This window comes from Adiantum capillus-veneris, chromosome 21 (assembly GCF_014529385.1).
Source record: "Adiantum capillus-veneris isolate H3 chromosome 21, ASM1452938v2, whole genome shotgun sequence".
Classification (NCBI taxonomy): Eukaryota; Viridiplantae; Streptophyta; class Polypodiopsida; order Polypodiales; family Pteridaceae; genus Adiantum; species Adiantum capillus-veneris.
Genome location: NC_140951.1, coordinates 107,901,912 through 107,915,286, shown reverse-complemented (window position 1 = coordinate 107,915,286; position 13,375 = coordinate 107,901,912). Strand labels below are relative to the sequence as shown.

The 13,375-nt window shown below is 43.0% G+C and overlaps 1 protein-coding gene across 1 annotated transcript; it reads left to right on the top strand.

The window, feature by feature from the left end:
- The first annotated feature begins 4,325 nt into the window (after nt 1-4,325).
- LOC147431497 (pterocarpan synthase 1-like) lies at nt 4,326-4,940 on the top strand. Its single transcript, XM_086494587.1, has one exon. The coding sequence runs from the start codon at nt 4,326-4,328 to the stop codon at nt 4,938-4,940; it is 615 nt and encodes a 204-aa protein (XP_086350713.1).
- Nucleotides 4,941-13,375: the final 8,435 nt, after the last annotated feature.

Below are 13,375 nucleotides of genomic sequence, written 5' to 3'. Positions count from 1 at the left end.
TTGGCTAAGCTTGGAGAGGTCCAATGAGGTTCTAGCAAGAGTAATTAGCAAGAGGGTTCAACCAAGAGAGAGAGAGGGGGCTGGATTTTACAAGGCATTATTCCACACGCACTCACACTAGCTCATGTGTGAAGCAAGAAGACTCTCTCTCTCCTTCTCAAGCTTTAATGGAAAGCTTATCACCTACTCCAAGCTTGTGAGAAGAAAGGCCTACACCAACAACTCTTGGCTTTGTGATGAAAATCCAACCAAGAGCCAAGCTTCACTGCATGCTCATCTCCTCTACCATGTTAATTACTAAGCCATGCTATGCTAATATGAGTGATTATGTGAGGAGATGTACATCTTTCTCGTAAGTTACTCCTTCCTCTCAATCTACTCTCATACCCCGCTAGCTCTCACCATCTTCTAAGGTGTGTGAGGTCTTGGGTCTGAGACCGTGAGGGAATTGATGTTGTGTTTTATAAGTGTTTTGCTTAGTGCTTAAAGCTTCCATCTTCATTGCACTAGCTAGTTATTGAAGGAACACAAAGACTTGTATTGTAAAATGTCTCCCTGGATGGGGGAAACCTATAATACAAAGCCTTTTGGAGGGGGGACCGGCTCCATGAAAATCGAGTCCTCAACTGTTGTCAATAGCTTAATTTCTCTCTCTTTTGAAGTATTGTTCATGCCTATCTGACTAGGTGTTATGCTTTTTGTTGCTCTCTCCACCCAAGCACTCTTGTTATGCTCATTAGAACCTATTCTAATGAGATGCTCACTATGTTCATGTTATTTTCCGCTACACACAAAGTACTAGGCCATTAAATGTTACACAAAGAATTTAGTCCTCCTCTTGAAATCTATCACATTCTCAGAGGAGAATTTATTTTTCTCCCCATCATTGAGGGCATGATGTCCTCGCTTACCTGACATCTGTTTTTGCTCCCTCTGTTTCCTCTTTCTTTCTCTCTCGTATTTCTTGATCATAGAAAGAGCTTGATCTTGGAGTTGTGATTCATCACTTGTAATGTCTCCCTTCTGCAAGTTTCTCTTGAGGACTGCAAACATACATAAAATATTAATTTCTTGAAATCACTTAAATATCATATATGTTTGCATCATAAGTTAACACTGACAATTTACTGACCAACCTTGAACACATTGTCTGCATATCCAACATTGGAGCTAGTGGAAATATTGTTGTTTGGTTCTCCAGAGCTCTATGGAGATGGGAGGAGAAGGGAAAAAACAAATAGGAGGGAAGGTCAGGGCCAGAGAGACAGAGAGAGAGAGAGAGAGAGAGAGAGAGAGAGAGAGAGAGAGAGAGAGAGAGAGAGAGAGAGAGCTCACGTTGGATAGATCATCAGCTTCAACAGAGTAGTCTTGGTTCAGAATGCCAGAGAGAGAGAGAGAGAGAGAGAGAGAGAGGTGCGAGTCCACGACCAAACAACTCCAGTAACGAAAAAAGAGGCCTCATTTGATTGGATAATAATTGTTTATGGACATTCTAATTTGAAAATGGACATTGTCTTGGATTTTCAACATATGCTAACAAGCACTACTACCTAGCATTGTCTTGAAAAACATTTTCAGTGACACGTTAACATGCTTACACCCCTATCAAAGATATTTTGATCAATCTAGAATGTAGCCGAGAAGAGAAAAATAGGCCACTAAAGCACTTCAAGAACAAGTCGAGCTCTTGAAAACCAAAAACTCGACTCCTAGTATAGACAAATGAAAGCTGACTAAAAATAGTAATGCTCAGAGGATGCCTTTGGATTAAAAGATGGTATCACTCAACACTCTTAAAGATGCACATACAATTTTGAAGAAATCTATTTTGAATAAGTATATCTACCAGTCGTTGGTAGATATTTCTAATCAAGATGGGAATCTTACTCTAAATTATAAAGACTCACAAAACCTAGTGAGCATCATAATGAAGAAGATGTGGATGAGGATGAAGAAAGATGTGGATGAGGATGAAGAAGATGTGACATCAAGATCACAATAGGAGAACCAAAGAGGATATATATGATGTAAAGGAATGATGATTACCAACCTCCTTCATCTCCTCTAGTTCCTGTGTCGACAACTAGTGGCAATCAAACTAGTGCTACACCAAGTAATCAAAGGGTCCTAGCATCCAATCTAGTAATCAAGGACATAATCAAGGTGATCAAAACCAAGGGGGTCAGACAGAGAAGGCACCAGATCAGCTAGAAAGCAGGTCAATAGCAGAGTAGAGCTCTCACCAGAGTAGATAAAGGAAACATTGTGCACATTGATGTTCAGCTGGGATATGGAAAAAAGCCTTATCTTCAATAAGGAAACTAACGATTGCAAAAAGCCTTCTCAACAAAGGTCCAATAGGATAGTAGGGCCACATCAAGAAATGGTATGAACAAAATAAAGCTGTTTCGATGTCTTGGAAGAATGTTCTCAATGACTAATTGATGAGTCATAATGCTCATTAGGATTCTAGTTAGCTATTGAGTAGTGGCGCGCTCAAGATTCTTTAAGCTCAATCGCATCCTTATGCTAACCAATTGAGCACTAATTAATCATAGGCTTTGCAATAGGGAGGGTAGAAGAGAGATGCTAAGGATTTTAATGATGATTACGAAATGGTAATCACCTCTAATGGGAAATGGAAATCACCTCTAATGGTTTTGAAACCATTTATAGTGATTAGGGAAGATAAAATAGAGAACCATTCATGGTATTGACATGCTAATCACAACTTAATCACACAATGGAGATTAGAATAGAGTGCAAACACATAATGATAACTAGATTGATTGGAAGTTAATAATTACTAGATTCCTACATCCAATTAGAGTAAAAATTGTAGCTTTATGTACTAAGTTTTGTTATTTCTAGAAAAGTAATTTCTTTTGTTTATGGAGTTCTCAAGTGAGAGATGATATCTGAAATCCTCTAGATACATGATGAGACTATACTCAAGAGATTGTGTGAGAATTAATCTTGTACATAAAACTTGTCATAAAATTACCAGAGTTTGAGATGAATGACTTTGGTGGCCCAAGCCATTGTTGCGGCCAAGATACAAGACTGGTTTTAGGAGCTTGCAAGCATCATTTTACAAACTATATGTCATTAGAAACTCAAAAAATTCACCTTGGTAACATTTTTCCTTTCGTTCTCACATTTAGACTAGTAGCGATATCTTTTAGCTTAATTGTGAGAAAGGTCAGCTCTTGTTTCTTTCTTCACAAAGTGAATTGATACAAACACTTGGCAGGAAAAAAGAACTATGTAGTACCCATGCTATTCTTATAATTTTCGACCTCTGGAAGATATTGCAGTGTGACTTTGTGGTGGTCAAGAGAAACGATTTTTCATAGCTTTAGAAAACTTCAAGCTAGAACCTTCCGTTCTTATATTCCCACTTGGCGTGTTGCATTTGAACCATGTAAAAGTCAAACTGTTTATGTTAATTGCAAACGGTTGGAATCGATGGATGCCCTTCGATATCGAGACTTCAATCAACATGAAGCTCAATTTCTTAAAACGAATAGAAAGAAACAGAAGAATTAAAAAAACCAATTTTTGCTAAGAGCTTTTTGCACTACATTGGTCTTATTCCAAGACGAGGATCAAGTAGGCATGTTTAAATATGTAATCGTTTCAAAAAGAGTATTAACTTAGACTTCTAACCTTTAAGATTTTTAACACTTTGTGAGAAGAAATTATAAGAGACTCAGTGTGAACTTTGGAAAATAATGTACAAAATTACAAATACGGACTTCAAAATTTCAATGTTCTATTTGGATAAGCTATTAGGAAATCTATGTTTATTTACGTGTTTGTTTTTTTCTAAGGTAAAATTTTTAAAAAATCAAAAAAAAAAGAGTGGCGCAAGAAAGTCCCTGTGCAACGTCGTGCTCATTGGTCAACAACGACGTAATGTGTGTGTGTACGTGTGTGCGTGTGTGTTAGAGAGAGAGAGAGATATCATCCCACCAATCTGAAAAAACAATTGAATTTTGACACGGCTAAGAGGGACACTGCATGCAACGCCGGCAACGATAAAAGTCAGTCTACTGGACCGCCTCGGAGCTGAGAATTCAACAATTCTTCGCAGACTAGATCAGCACTCCACGCTCGTCGCTCATATAAAGAGATGCAAGAGCGTACTCATAGATACAGATCATCCTCTGCCCCTGCTTCGTGCCAAACCTACCTTACTTTGTGCGAAACCTACCTTAGCTTGTGCAGCAAATTGCCATTTTTTTTTAAATATCAAGTGGCCGCTTAACTGCGACACGTACCACATCTTGCCGTCAATAATAATATTGTACGAGGCCGTACAAATGACCAGCTCTGCGCTAGCTCCTATCATTTGCATCATGGTGGTGCTATTGCCAGCTTATTTTGCAGCAGTAGCTGCAGCTCCCGCTCCTGCACCTTATAGCGATGATGCATATCGTGCCTGCAAGCAGAAGGCCGCAGAGCGCACTCTGTGCGGGCCTAGCACCTTCACCTTCTACCTGCACAACACCGTCTACAACCCCGCCGTCGACAACAAGGACTACTTCGACTTTGTGTACGGGCTGTCACCCAACGTGACATGGCCCAATCCGTACTCCTTCGGCACCACCTCCACCTTCGAAGACCCCCTCACGGATGGCCCCGCCAACACCTCGCAGCAGATCGACGTGGCTCAGGGCCTGTGGCAGCTGGACAGCAAAGTGGGCTACACGCTCTTCCACATCTTCACGACCAACATCACCGAGGGTGACTACAAGGGCACGATCTCCATCCTGGGCCAAATTCGCGAGGTCAACCCTGTGCGCTACCTCCCAGTGGTGGGTGGAACTGGTGATTTCTTGGGCGCCCAAGGTTTGGCCACTAATCGCCTCGTCACCATCGACCATACGGCCCCTGCCACATGGACCCTTTCCTTCGACCTCGACCTCTACTATTGATTCTACACCAGATCGCAAAATTTTCAATTGCTCCAAATTTTCCTCGACCTCTATGAGTAATTTGTGATTATGTGTGAGTATTTTATCTCTCTCTCTCTCTCACACACACACACACACACACAAGCTATGGGCGAACATGAAAGAGGGGAGGTAGTTTATGCCATGGCATGCTTTAATCACACTCACATATGAAACTTACTAGCAATGTTTGCGAATATCCCTTCTCAAGTAGGTTTTGTTTTTGGCTTGAAATAGCAGTTGATGGATGCCTTCAAGGTCAACTTCAAAAGGCCCTATGATAAGAAGGACTTGGAAATCTTGCCCATACTTTACATGTGTAGGTGCTTGCTCTTGTTACACATGCAAGCTCATTTGTGTTGTCTCCCTCACTCGACAAAGAAGAGAGAGAGAGAGAGAGAGAGAGTTGTGTTTGTTTTACCTTCCACACATAAGAGAGGTTGATCCTTGAGCATGCAAAATTGAAAACTTTAGTTCAAAAGGGACAAGTTGGTTGAGAAATTGGCTAAAATTCAAAAAGCACCTTGAAATCCTCGCTTTCTCTATTGTATGTAATCAACTTCAATTCCGTATAGCATTCGAACATCCTTTAGTGTATTTTTCATTAGGCCAAATAAATATTTGCGCATGCACAGACTCCTCTCTCCCAACAGACTCGCATACACACAGCCACATGGAGGACTTAAGAAAATTCAACATTTCAATGTTCATGAAGTTTTTTTGCAAAAGAGTTAACCATTTTAATCACGATAGTTTAACAAAACGATGTCTGTGCCTGCATGCATGCATGTGTGTGTGTGTGTGTGTGTGTGTGTGTGTGTGTGTGTGTGTGTGTGTGAGAGAGAGAGAGAGAGAGAGAGAGAGAGAAAACCACCTCGTAGCAAATTGGCATGGCTCAAGGCATGCTGCAGCTGGTGGACAGCAAAGTGGGCTACATGCTCTTCCACATCTTCATGGCAAACATCACCGAGGGTGACTACGAGAGCACCATCCCCATCCTTGGCCAAATTCGTGAGGGTGACCCCGTGTGCTACCTCACGGTGGTGGGTGGAATGGGTGATTTCTTGCGCTCTCGAGGTTTGGCCACTAACCGCTGTCAGGAGTCTTTTGGAGCAATGGATTTCGCATATGTACATATACATGCATGGTGCATCAAATAAAGGATTGCCCATTTTCCTTAGCCAGGTGGTTATGTGGGGCCCACATGTGTACAGGTAGGACAGCATGTACATAGTGCAGCGATTTTCACTATTACCAGTACCAGTGTGTTTTTTATACAATAATGAGGAGTTGGTAGCGTGTAAAACTTCTCGAGGAAGCTATCCGCGGGCCGACGACGTGAGATCAGCAGGTGCGTCAGATGGCATCTAGTGGCGTCAGGAGGGCGAACGAGGTCAATATTTGCACGCAGATGAGGACGGACACAACGTGGGTGTTTTCTGGTGAGAGTTATGCAGAAAGGTCATCATTAGGACCACTTTTTGGGGCCTTCTCACGTGGTGGCGAGATGCATTATTGGAAAAAAGCTGAGTGCCAGGTGTGCGAATGATGCAAAAAGGTGACAACTATGCACTGCGAGGTCATTTTTTGGCCTGTTCGGGGTCCGTTTGAGGTCATCTAAAAGGCCAAGGGTGCCCAACTAATAAAGCTAAGTGTGGGAACTGAAAAAACTGAGAGAAGACCAGAAAAAACGTGGAGAAGAGAGGAGGAACAGCCGCAGCTGTGTTTTTGTTCATTTTGGAGCCTGTTTTCGCCGTAAACTGCTCATCCGAGGTCGGATTTGAGCACTTTGACATTGTAGACTGGGGTTTTGGGCCATTCCGGACGCGATGGCGCCGTCCATTTTGCCAAATTCCTCACTCTTTTTCTGCTGTTTTTCTGTATAATCTTCTCCGGTGAGTGAAGCTTCTTCTCCAATTTGTGATTGTATCTGGTATCTTTTACCCATATTGTGTGAGTTGTTTGCCCCATTGGTGTTGGCCCAAGCTCATTTGTATCTAAACATCAGAAGTTCTCCTCTTTTGAGCTGATTTTGTGTGTGTGTGTGTGTGTGTGTGTGTGTGTGTGTGTGTGTGTGTGTGTGTGTGTGTGTGTGTGTGTGTGTGTCTCTGTGTGGAGTGGGCAAGTGGATAGTCTCTCTCCTCTCACTCCAGAGGTGTGTTCCCTGTCTCGGCCAGGTGTGTTGTGTAAGCCGAGTGGTGCCCCCTAGTGTGTGTGTATCTTCCCAAGAGTGTGTGTCGGGTCGTTATAGAGGCGTTGTGTGTGTTTTCATCCCGCTCACATTCTTTTGGCACCCCCACGGAGGATCTTCTTCGAGTACCTTCTGCTTCGAGCTTTGAGCTTCGGGATTACAGGTTGCAGGTTGCAGATTACAGATTACAGGTTACAGGTTACAGGGACAGGTACAGGTACAGGTACAGGTGATTCACACAGGTACAGGTAGCTAGAGTACAGTGATATACTAGCAGTGATGTCACTTGCAGTTGTTGTGGGTATGCATCACTTGGCGCCTATTTGAGCGCATTGTCTATTGGATTGTACGTTACTTGTGGAAACTGCCATTGTACGCATTTGTGGAGCCATACTTGGTTGTATTTGGCAGTCCCAGCCATTTCTAAGACTTGGTCTGGAAGATAGTCATTTCTGAGACTTGACTATATGCGATTTGCATTACCTTCGTGTGAGGGTCGATAGCGTGAGGTTTTTATTGAGCTGGGGGATTCTCAAATGTGGAGATCCTTTCGGTGATACAGGTAGCTGGAGCACCCTTTTTGTGACCTCGCCATAGGCTATGTACTAGTGATTCCTACTTGATGCTCGGGTTCTATTGTTGACAGTTTATGCATACATAGACAGTCTATATTTTGGATTCTCATTGCTCTACTTCTGGGGAAACTCTGTCGAAATTTTCCCAAGTTATGATGGTTGGTTTTTTGGTATTTTGAGCCATTTACGCTGTTATGCTGCTGAAATTTTGGCAAAATCAGAGGTTGAGTCAGGTGTGCCTTCTTGGGAGCTTCATGGTTGGCTTTAATGGATGATCAAAATGTCCCTCAGTTCACTCCTTTTCATTTAACTCAAAGAATTCAGATTAATGTTCATGTGTCCAGGAAGATCTTTTTCCAGCAGCGCATAGTCTTTATGTTTGGGCCAAGAAGATTGAGAGAGATCCTGGAATGTCCTTTGCCTGTTGTAATTCCAATGATCAACTACGAAAACTCATTTGATGTGCATGTGTTTGTCCTTATCTAAAGCTGAGCTCCATTGAAGTTTCTAGGGATTGGGTAGTGAAAAGTTTTGGGTTCTTGCACGTGTGTTCGAAGGGGTTCTCAAAGCATCATAATTTGGGTAGCCATGGCTTTCTCTTATCCCGAGTTTCATGGAAGAAGTGATGAAGATGTGGAAGAATTTTGGGAAAAGATGGAGGTTGCCTGCATTAGCAACTAGATACATGACCCTACGCAAATGTTACGCCTTCTCCAAATTTGTTTGAAGAGTGATGCACGAGTTTGGTCTAAAGCATTTGAAGAGGAGTTGCGTGTGGTTGATCCACCTGTAAGGTTGAGTTGGGACAATCTACGACATGGGTTGGAAGTGGAGTTTGTGAAGATAGAAGATCCTGACAAAGTGTGGCAAGAAGTACAGGCTTTGGTGCAGAAGGAAGGTGAGCCAGTAGATGCGTACATACGTAAGTTTTCATTGGCATGGGAGCGAATGTGCAAGGCCTTAGCACCACAGGTACCCCCGCCTGACATGATGAAGAAGGACAGGTTCTTAGCTGGTCTTTGGGAGAATATACGTTGGAGAGTGGAGCTAAAGAAGCCTAGGACATATGAGGATGCACTAGAGGTAGCAAGGAACAAAGAGTGGAAGCTGAGGAAAATGAGCCAGTTAGGGGTGGAGTCTTTGCCAATGAGGTCTGAATTTCAGCCTATAGAGTCTTTACAAGGGCGCATGTCAGGGGTTCATCATGAACCAGTAGTTCCTGTTACTACTCAGGTTATGCCAGCAGTGGTCACTACAGCAGTTCAAGATGATGGGCTAAGGCAAGACATGAGGCAAATGGTAGATTTGATGAAGAACTCAGCCTAAACATGCTAGGTCAAGTGGGAAATAATCGAGGTCGAGGGAGGTTTGCAAATCAGCCAGGAGGTGAAGAAAGGCCTAGGAATGGTGTTGGACAAAGCAATGGTAGGTTTTTGGAGGCAGACGCCCACATGTTATAATTGTGGAGAGTTTGGGTCACATCAGCCCGCAATGTGATAAGCCACCAAGGATGGGGGGAGACATGTATCCATTGCCAAGACAGGTGTTAACTAGGTCAAATGATTATGGCATCGAAATTAAGGGAGACGAAGGAGCCAGTGGACTGACCCAGGAGGAAAAGGGAAAGACAAAAGTGCTAAGTGTAGTCACCTTGGAGAAGGCATCAAAGCTAGAGGATACATTAGTGATGCCTATTAGGAAGAGGACCACAGAGGATAAGGAAGGAAGAAGTGCCCCAGGTCCTAGTAAGAAGAAAGGAAAGAGCCATGAAGGCGAGGATGTCAAGGCCAAGAGGAAAAGGAGAGCTCGTCGAAAGTTTCATGTTTCAGATTTTCCACTAGGGGATGGGCAATTAAGCTATGACTTGAAGGAGGATCTGACGAGCAGGAAGGCAGATGTTACTTTTGGGCAGCTTATAGAGATGGTGCCTAAGCTAAAGCGACAGTGGAAGAGGATGGTTAACCCAATGGAGAAAGAGCCAGAGAGAGGTTCAATGAAGGTGTTGGCAATGGACGAGCTACCAGACATTTGTCCAATAGTAGATGTGTGGCATAAAAGGAAAAATTTGGGACAAGGTTATGTGGATGGCGGAGCCCAAATATGCGTCATAACACACTCATGCGTTGAGAAGATGGGTCTCACAGTGGCTGGGGTGTCAGGTTTTCGGATCAGATTGGCAAACCATCAAAAAGTAAAATGCGTGGGTGTTGTAAAGAGCTTAGAAGTGGAGGCATATGATGCAAAGGCAGTGGTTGATTTTCATGTGATGCCAGCAGGGTTGGGAGCATATCCTATTATATTGGGCAGACCATGGTTACGTGCAGTGGGAGCTGTTCAAGATTGGCGACATGGTACGATTAGCCTCTATGGAAAGACAAGTACCAAGAAGCTTTATAATATGGACACAAGGAAACGATTAGAGGAGCTTTATGAAGATGAGGATGAGTCTATTGATGAAGACTCTTCCACGGTGACAGATGAGGACAGTGATAGCACTACCAGTAGTGATGAGGATGCTGATGTTGCATTTCTTTTGATGGATAAAGAAATCCAAGAGTGTGGTTTAGTCGCATTTGCAAAGGAAGTTGAAGATGAAAGTGAAGGGCCTTATGAAGTGATTGAAGGGCTGATGCAAACCAAAGTTGAGTTGTCAAAGAAGCAGGAATTAATGACGCAAATGATTAGTGGAGACCTCTCAGCTATGGAGAAGGATATATATTTGCATATGCTGGCTAGTTTTCCTGATTTGTTCATTACTTCATATGAAGAGATCAGAGGGTTCAAGGGTGAAGAGATGCATATAGAGCTGAAAGAAGGTGCTAAGCCAGTGCGGCAAAGGCTAAGAAGGATGGGTCAAGAGCAAATGGAAGCCTTGCGGGTAGAGTTGGACAAGTTATTGAAGGCAGGGTTCATAGTTCCAGTGGAGACCACAGAATGGGTGAGTCCAGTTGTAGTCAGTCCAAAGAAGGATGGGAAGTGGAGAATTTGTGTGGATTTTAAACCCTTAAACGCAGCCACTAAGAAGAACCCATATCCTCTTCCATTCATCGATCAGATCTTGGATTCAGTGGCAGGTTATGAGAGGTACAGTGTGTGTGATGGTTTTTCAGGCTATTTTCAATTGAGGATTGCTCTTAAAGACCGCACAAAGACAACTTTCATTACGCCATGGGGCTGCTATTGCTACACAGTATTTCCATTTGGGTTGTCAAATGGACCTTCCTTCTATCAAGAGAGAGCAAATTGGGTGTTGGAACCATTCATTGGTAGTTGTGTTAAAGCTTTTATGGATGACTTCCGTGTCTATAGCAGTAGGGCTGAACACCATGAGAAGCTGCAGATGGTATTGGCTCGATATGATGAATGTGGAGGATAACTAAATCCAAAGAAATGTCATCTAGCACAGCCAAGGGTGAAGTTATTGGGCCATATGGTGTCAGAAAATGGCATTGAGGCTGATCGAGATAAGGTGAAGTCTATTATTCTTCTTCCATCACCTATGAGTACGAAGCAATTGGCAACCTTTATACACAAAGTGAATTACATGGCACGGTTTATTCCATTGTCTTCGCAGCTTCTTTATCCATTACAGCAAGTGGCAAAGCATGATCCATTGCAATGGGATGACAAGTGTGAAGAAGTGTTTCAAGAGGTGAAAGAGGTGTTAGGGGGGTTGTCAGCCATGCAGGCTCCTGATTGGGAGAAAGTTTTTTATGTAAATCCATCAGTAGGGGATGATGCCATTGGAGCCATGCTATTGCAAAAGGGGAAGGGTAGCCATTATATGAGGCCAGTGTATTGTGCAAGCCGAGTGAAGTTGGTAGCGGAGAGAAAGTTATCGGAAGTAGAGCTAGTGATGGCCAGTGTAATATTTGCTTGTCGACGATTTCGTCATTACTTGCTACCACGGCCTTTTGTTTTCTTGACGAGTTATGCCTTTTTGCCACAGTTAATTAATGGTACTAACATGTCAAATGTGGTGAAGAAATGGGTAATTGAGCTGCAAGAGTTTGAGTTCTCTTTTCTAGTGGAAGATAGTAGAAGGGCTACCCTAGCTGATTTGTTGACCTACAAGGAGAATCCCCTTATTGTTAAGGAAGAGGTGGTGAGAAAGGTAGTTGAAGAAGTGCCACAAATTAGCAATGCACATGTGTTGTTCTTTGATGGTTCATACAGAAAGAGCCATGATGCAGCTTCAGGGGGTATAGCACTTTATGATCCAGAGGGGAAGCTAGTATGCAAGAGAGGGTTCAAATTGGATGCGCATAGTAACAATGAGGCTGAATATGCTACATTGGAAGCCGGATTACACATTTGTTTGAAGCATGGGGTTCGAAGGTTGAGCATAAAAGGTGATGCCTTGTTAGTGGTGAAGCAAGTGCTGGGTGTGTGGAAGAGCAAGAACACCTCATTGAAGGAAATGTGCTTCAGAATTAAAGGCCTGTTAAAAAGTTCGAAGCATGGAGCATCAGACACATTGAACGTGCTCTAAATGGAGAGGCACATGAAGCAGCTCAAGGCATGATTGGGGAGCTATTCGTGTTGAGGACCACTTTACCTCTTTATCATGGCCGGGAAACTTTGGCTCAAGAAGAGGAATTTTTGCTAACAGGAATCATTCCAAAGGAGATTCAGAAGTCTAAGAAGTATGGCTTTGTGCGTAGAGCATACAGGTACAAATTGATTGGTGATGTCTTATACATGAAAGGGGCTGATCTCGTGTTGAGACGTGTACCTTGGTGGGAGGAGCTTTACAGAGTGTTGGAAGAGAATCATGAAGGCGCATGTGGTGGCCATTTTTCTCTAAAGATCACCTTGCATAAGATTTTGCAAGAGGGGTATGTATGGCCTAGTTTGCACAAGGATGTTCACCATTGGTATAGGTCTTGCAATAGGTGTCAAGCATTTGGGAAGAGAGTGTTGAAGCCAGAGCTACGAAAAACCATTATGGCGTTTGATGTGTTTGAAAAGTGGGGGATTGATGCAATAGGCCCGTTACCTATCACAAACAGGGGCAAAAGCTATATCTTGACGGCAGTGGACTATCTCTCTAGATGGGCAGAGGCTATAGCAGTAAAACAAATCATTGCAAAGGATGTGGCAAAATTTGTGTATGATGAAATATGTTGCAAGTTTGGGGTGCCATTAGAGCTACTTTCAGATAAGGGGCCAGGATTTAGAGCTAAAATGCTAGACTTCTTATGCACAAAGATGAAGATTAGGCACCAGCATACCACTCCTTATTACCCGCAGTGTAATGGCTTAAATGAAAGATTCAATGGTGAGTTGGTACAAATTCTTTCTAAAGTGATAGAGCACCAAGGAAAGAATTGGGATTTGGAATTGCCTAGTGCATTATGGGCTTACCGTACTTCAGTGAAGACAGGTACAGGGTTTACTCCATTTCATTTGGTGTATGGAAAGGAAGCACTATTGCCTGTGGAGGTAGAGTTGCCTGCGGTCAAGATGTTAGAGAAGTTGCTTGGGTCGCCTAGTGATGCATTCAAAGAGAGGCTCTTGCAGTTACAAGAGGTCCAATTGGATAGGATGAGCGCATTGGAGCATTATGGGCAGATGCAGAATAAGGCTTTGGCAAAGATAAATGAAAAGGTCAAAAGTAAGGGTATCAAGAAGCATGACTTGGTTTTGCG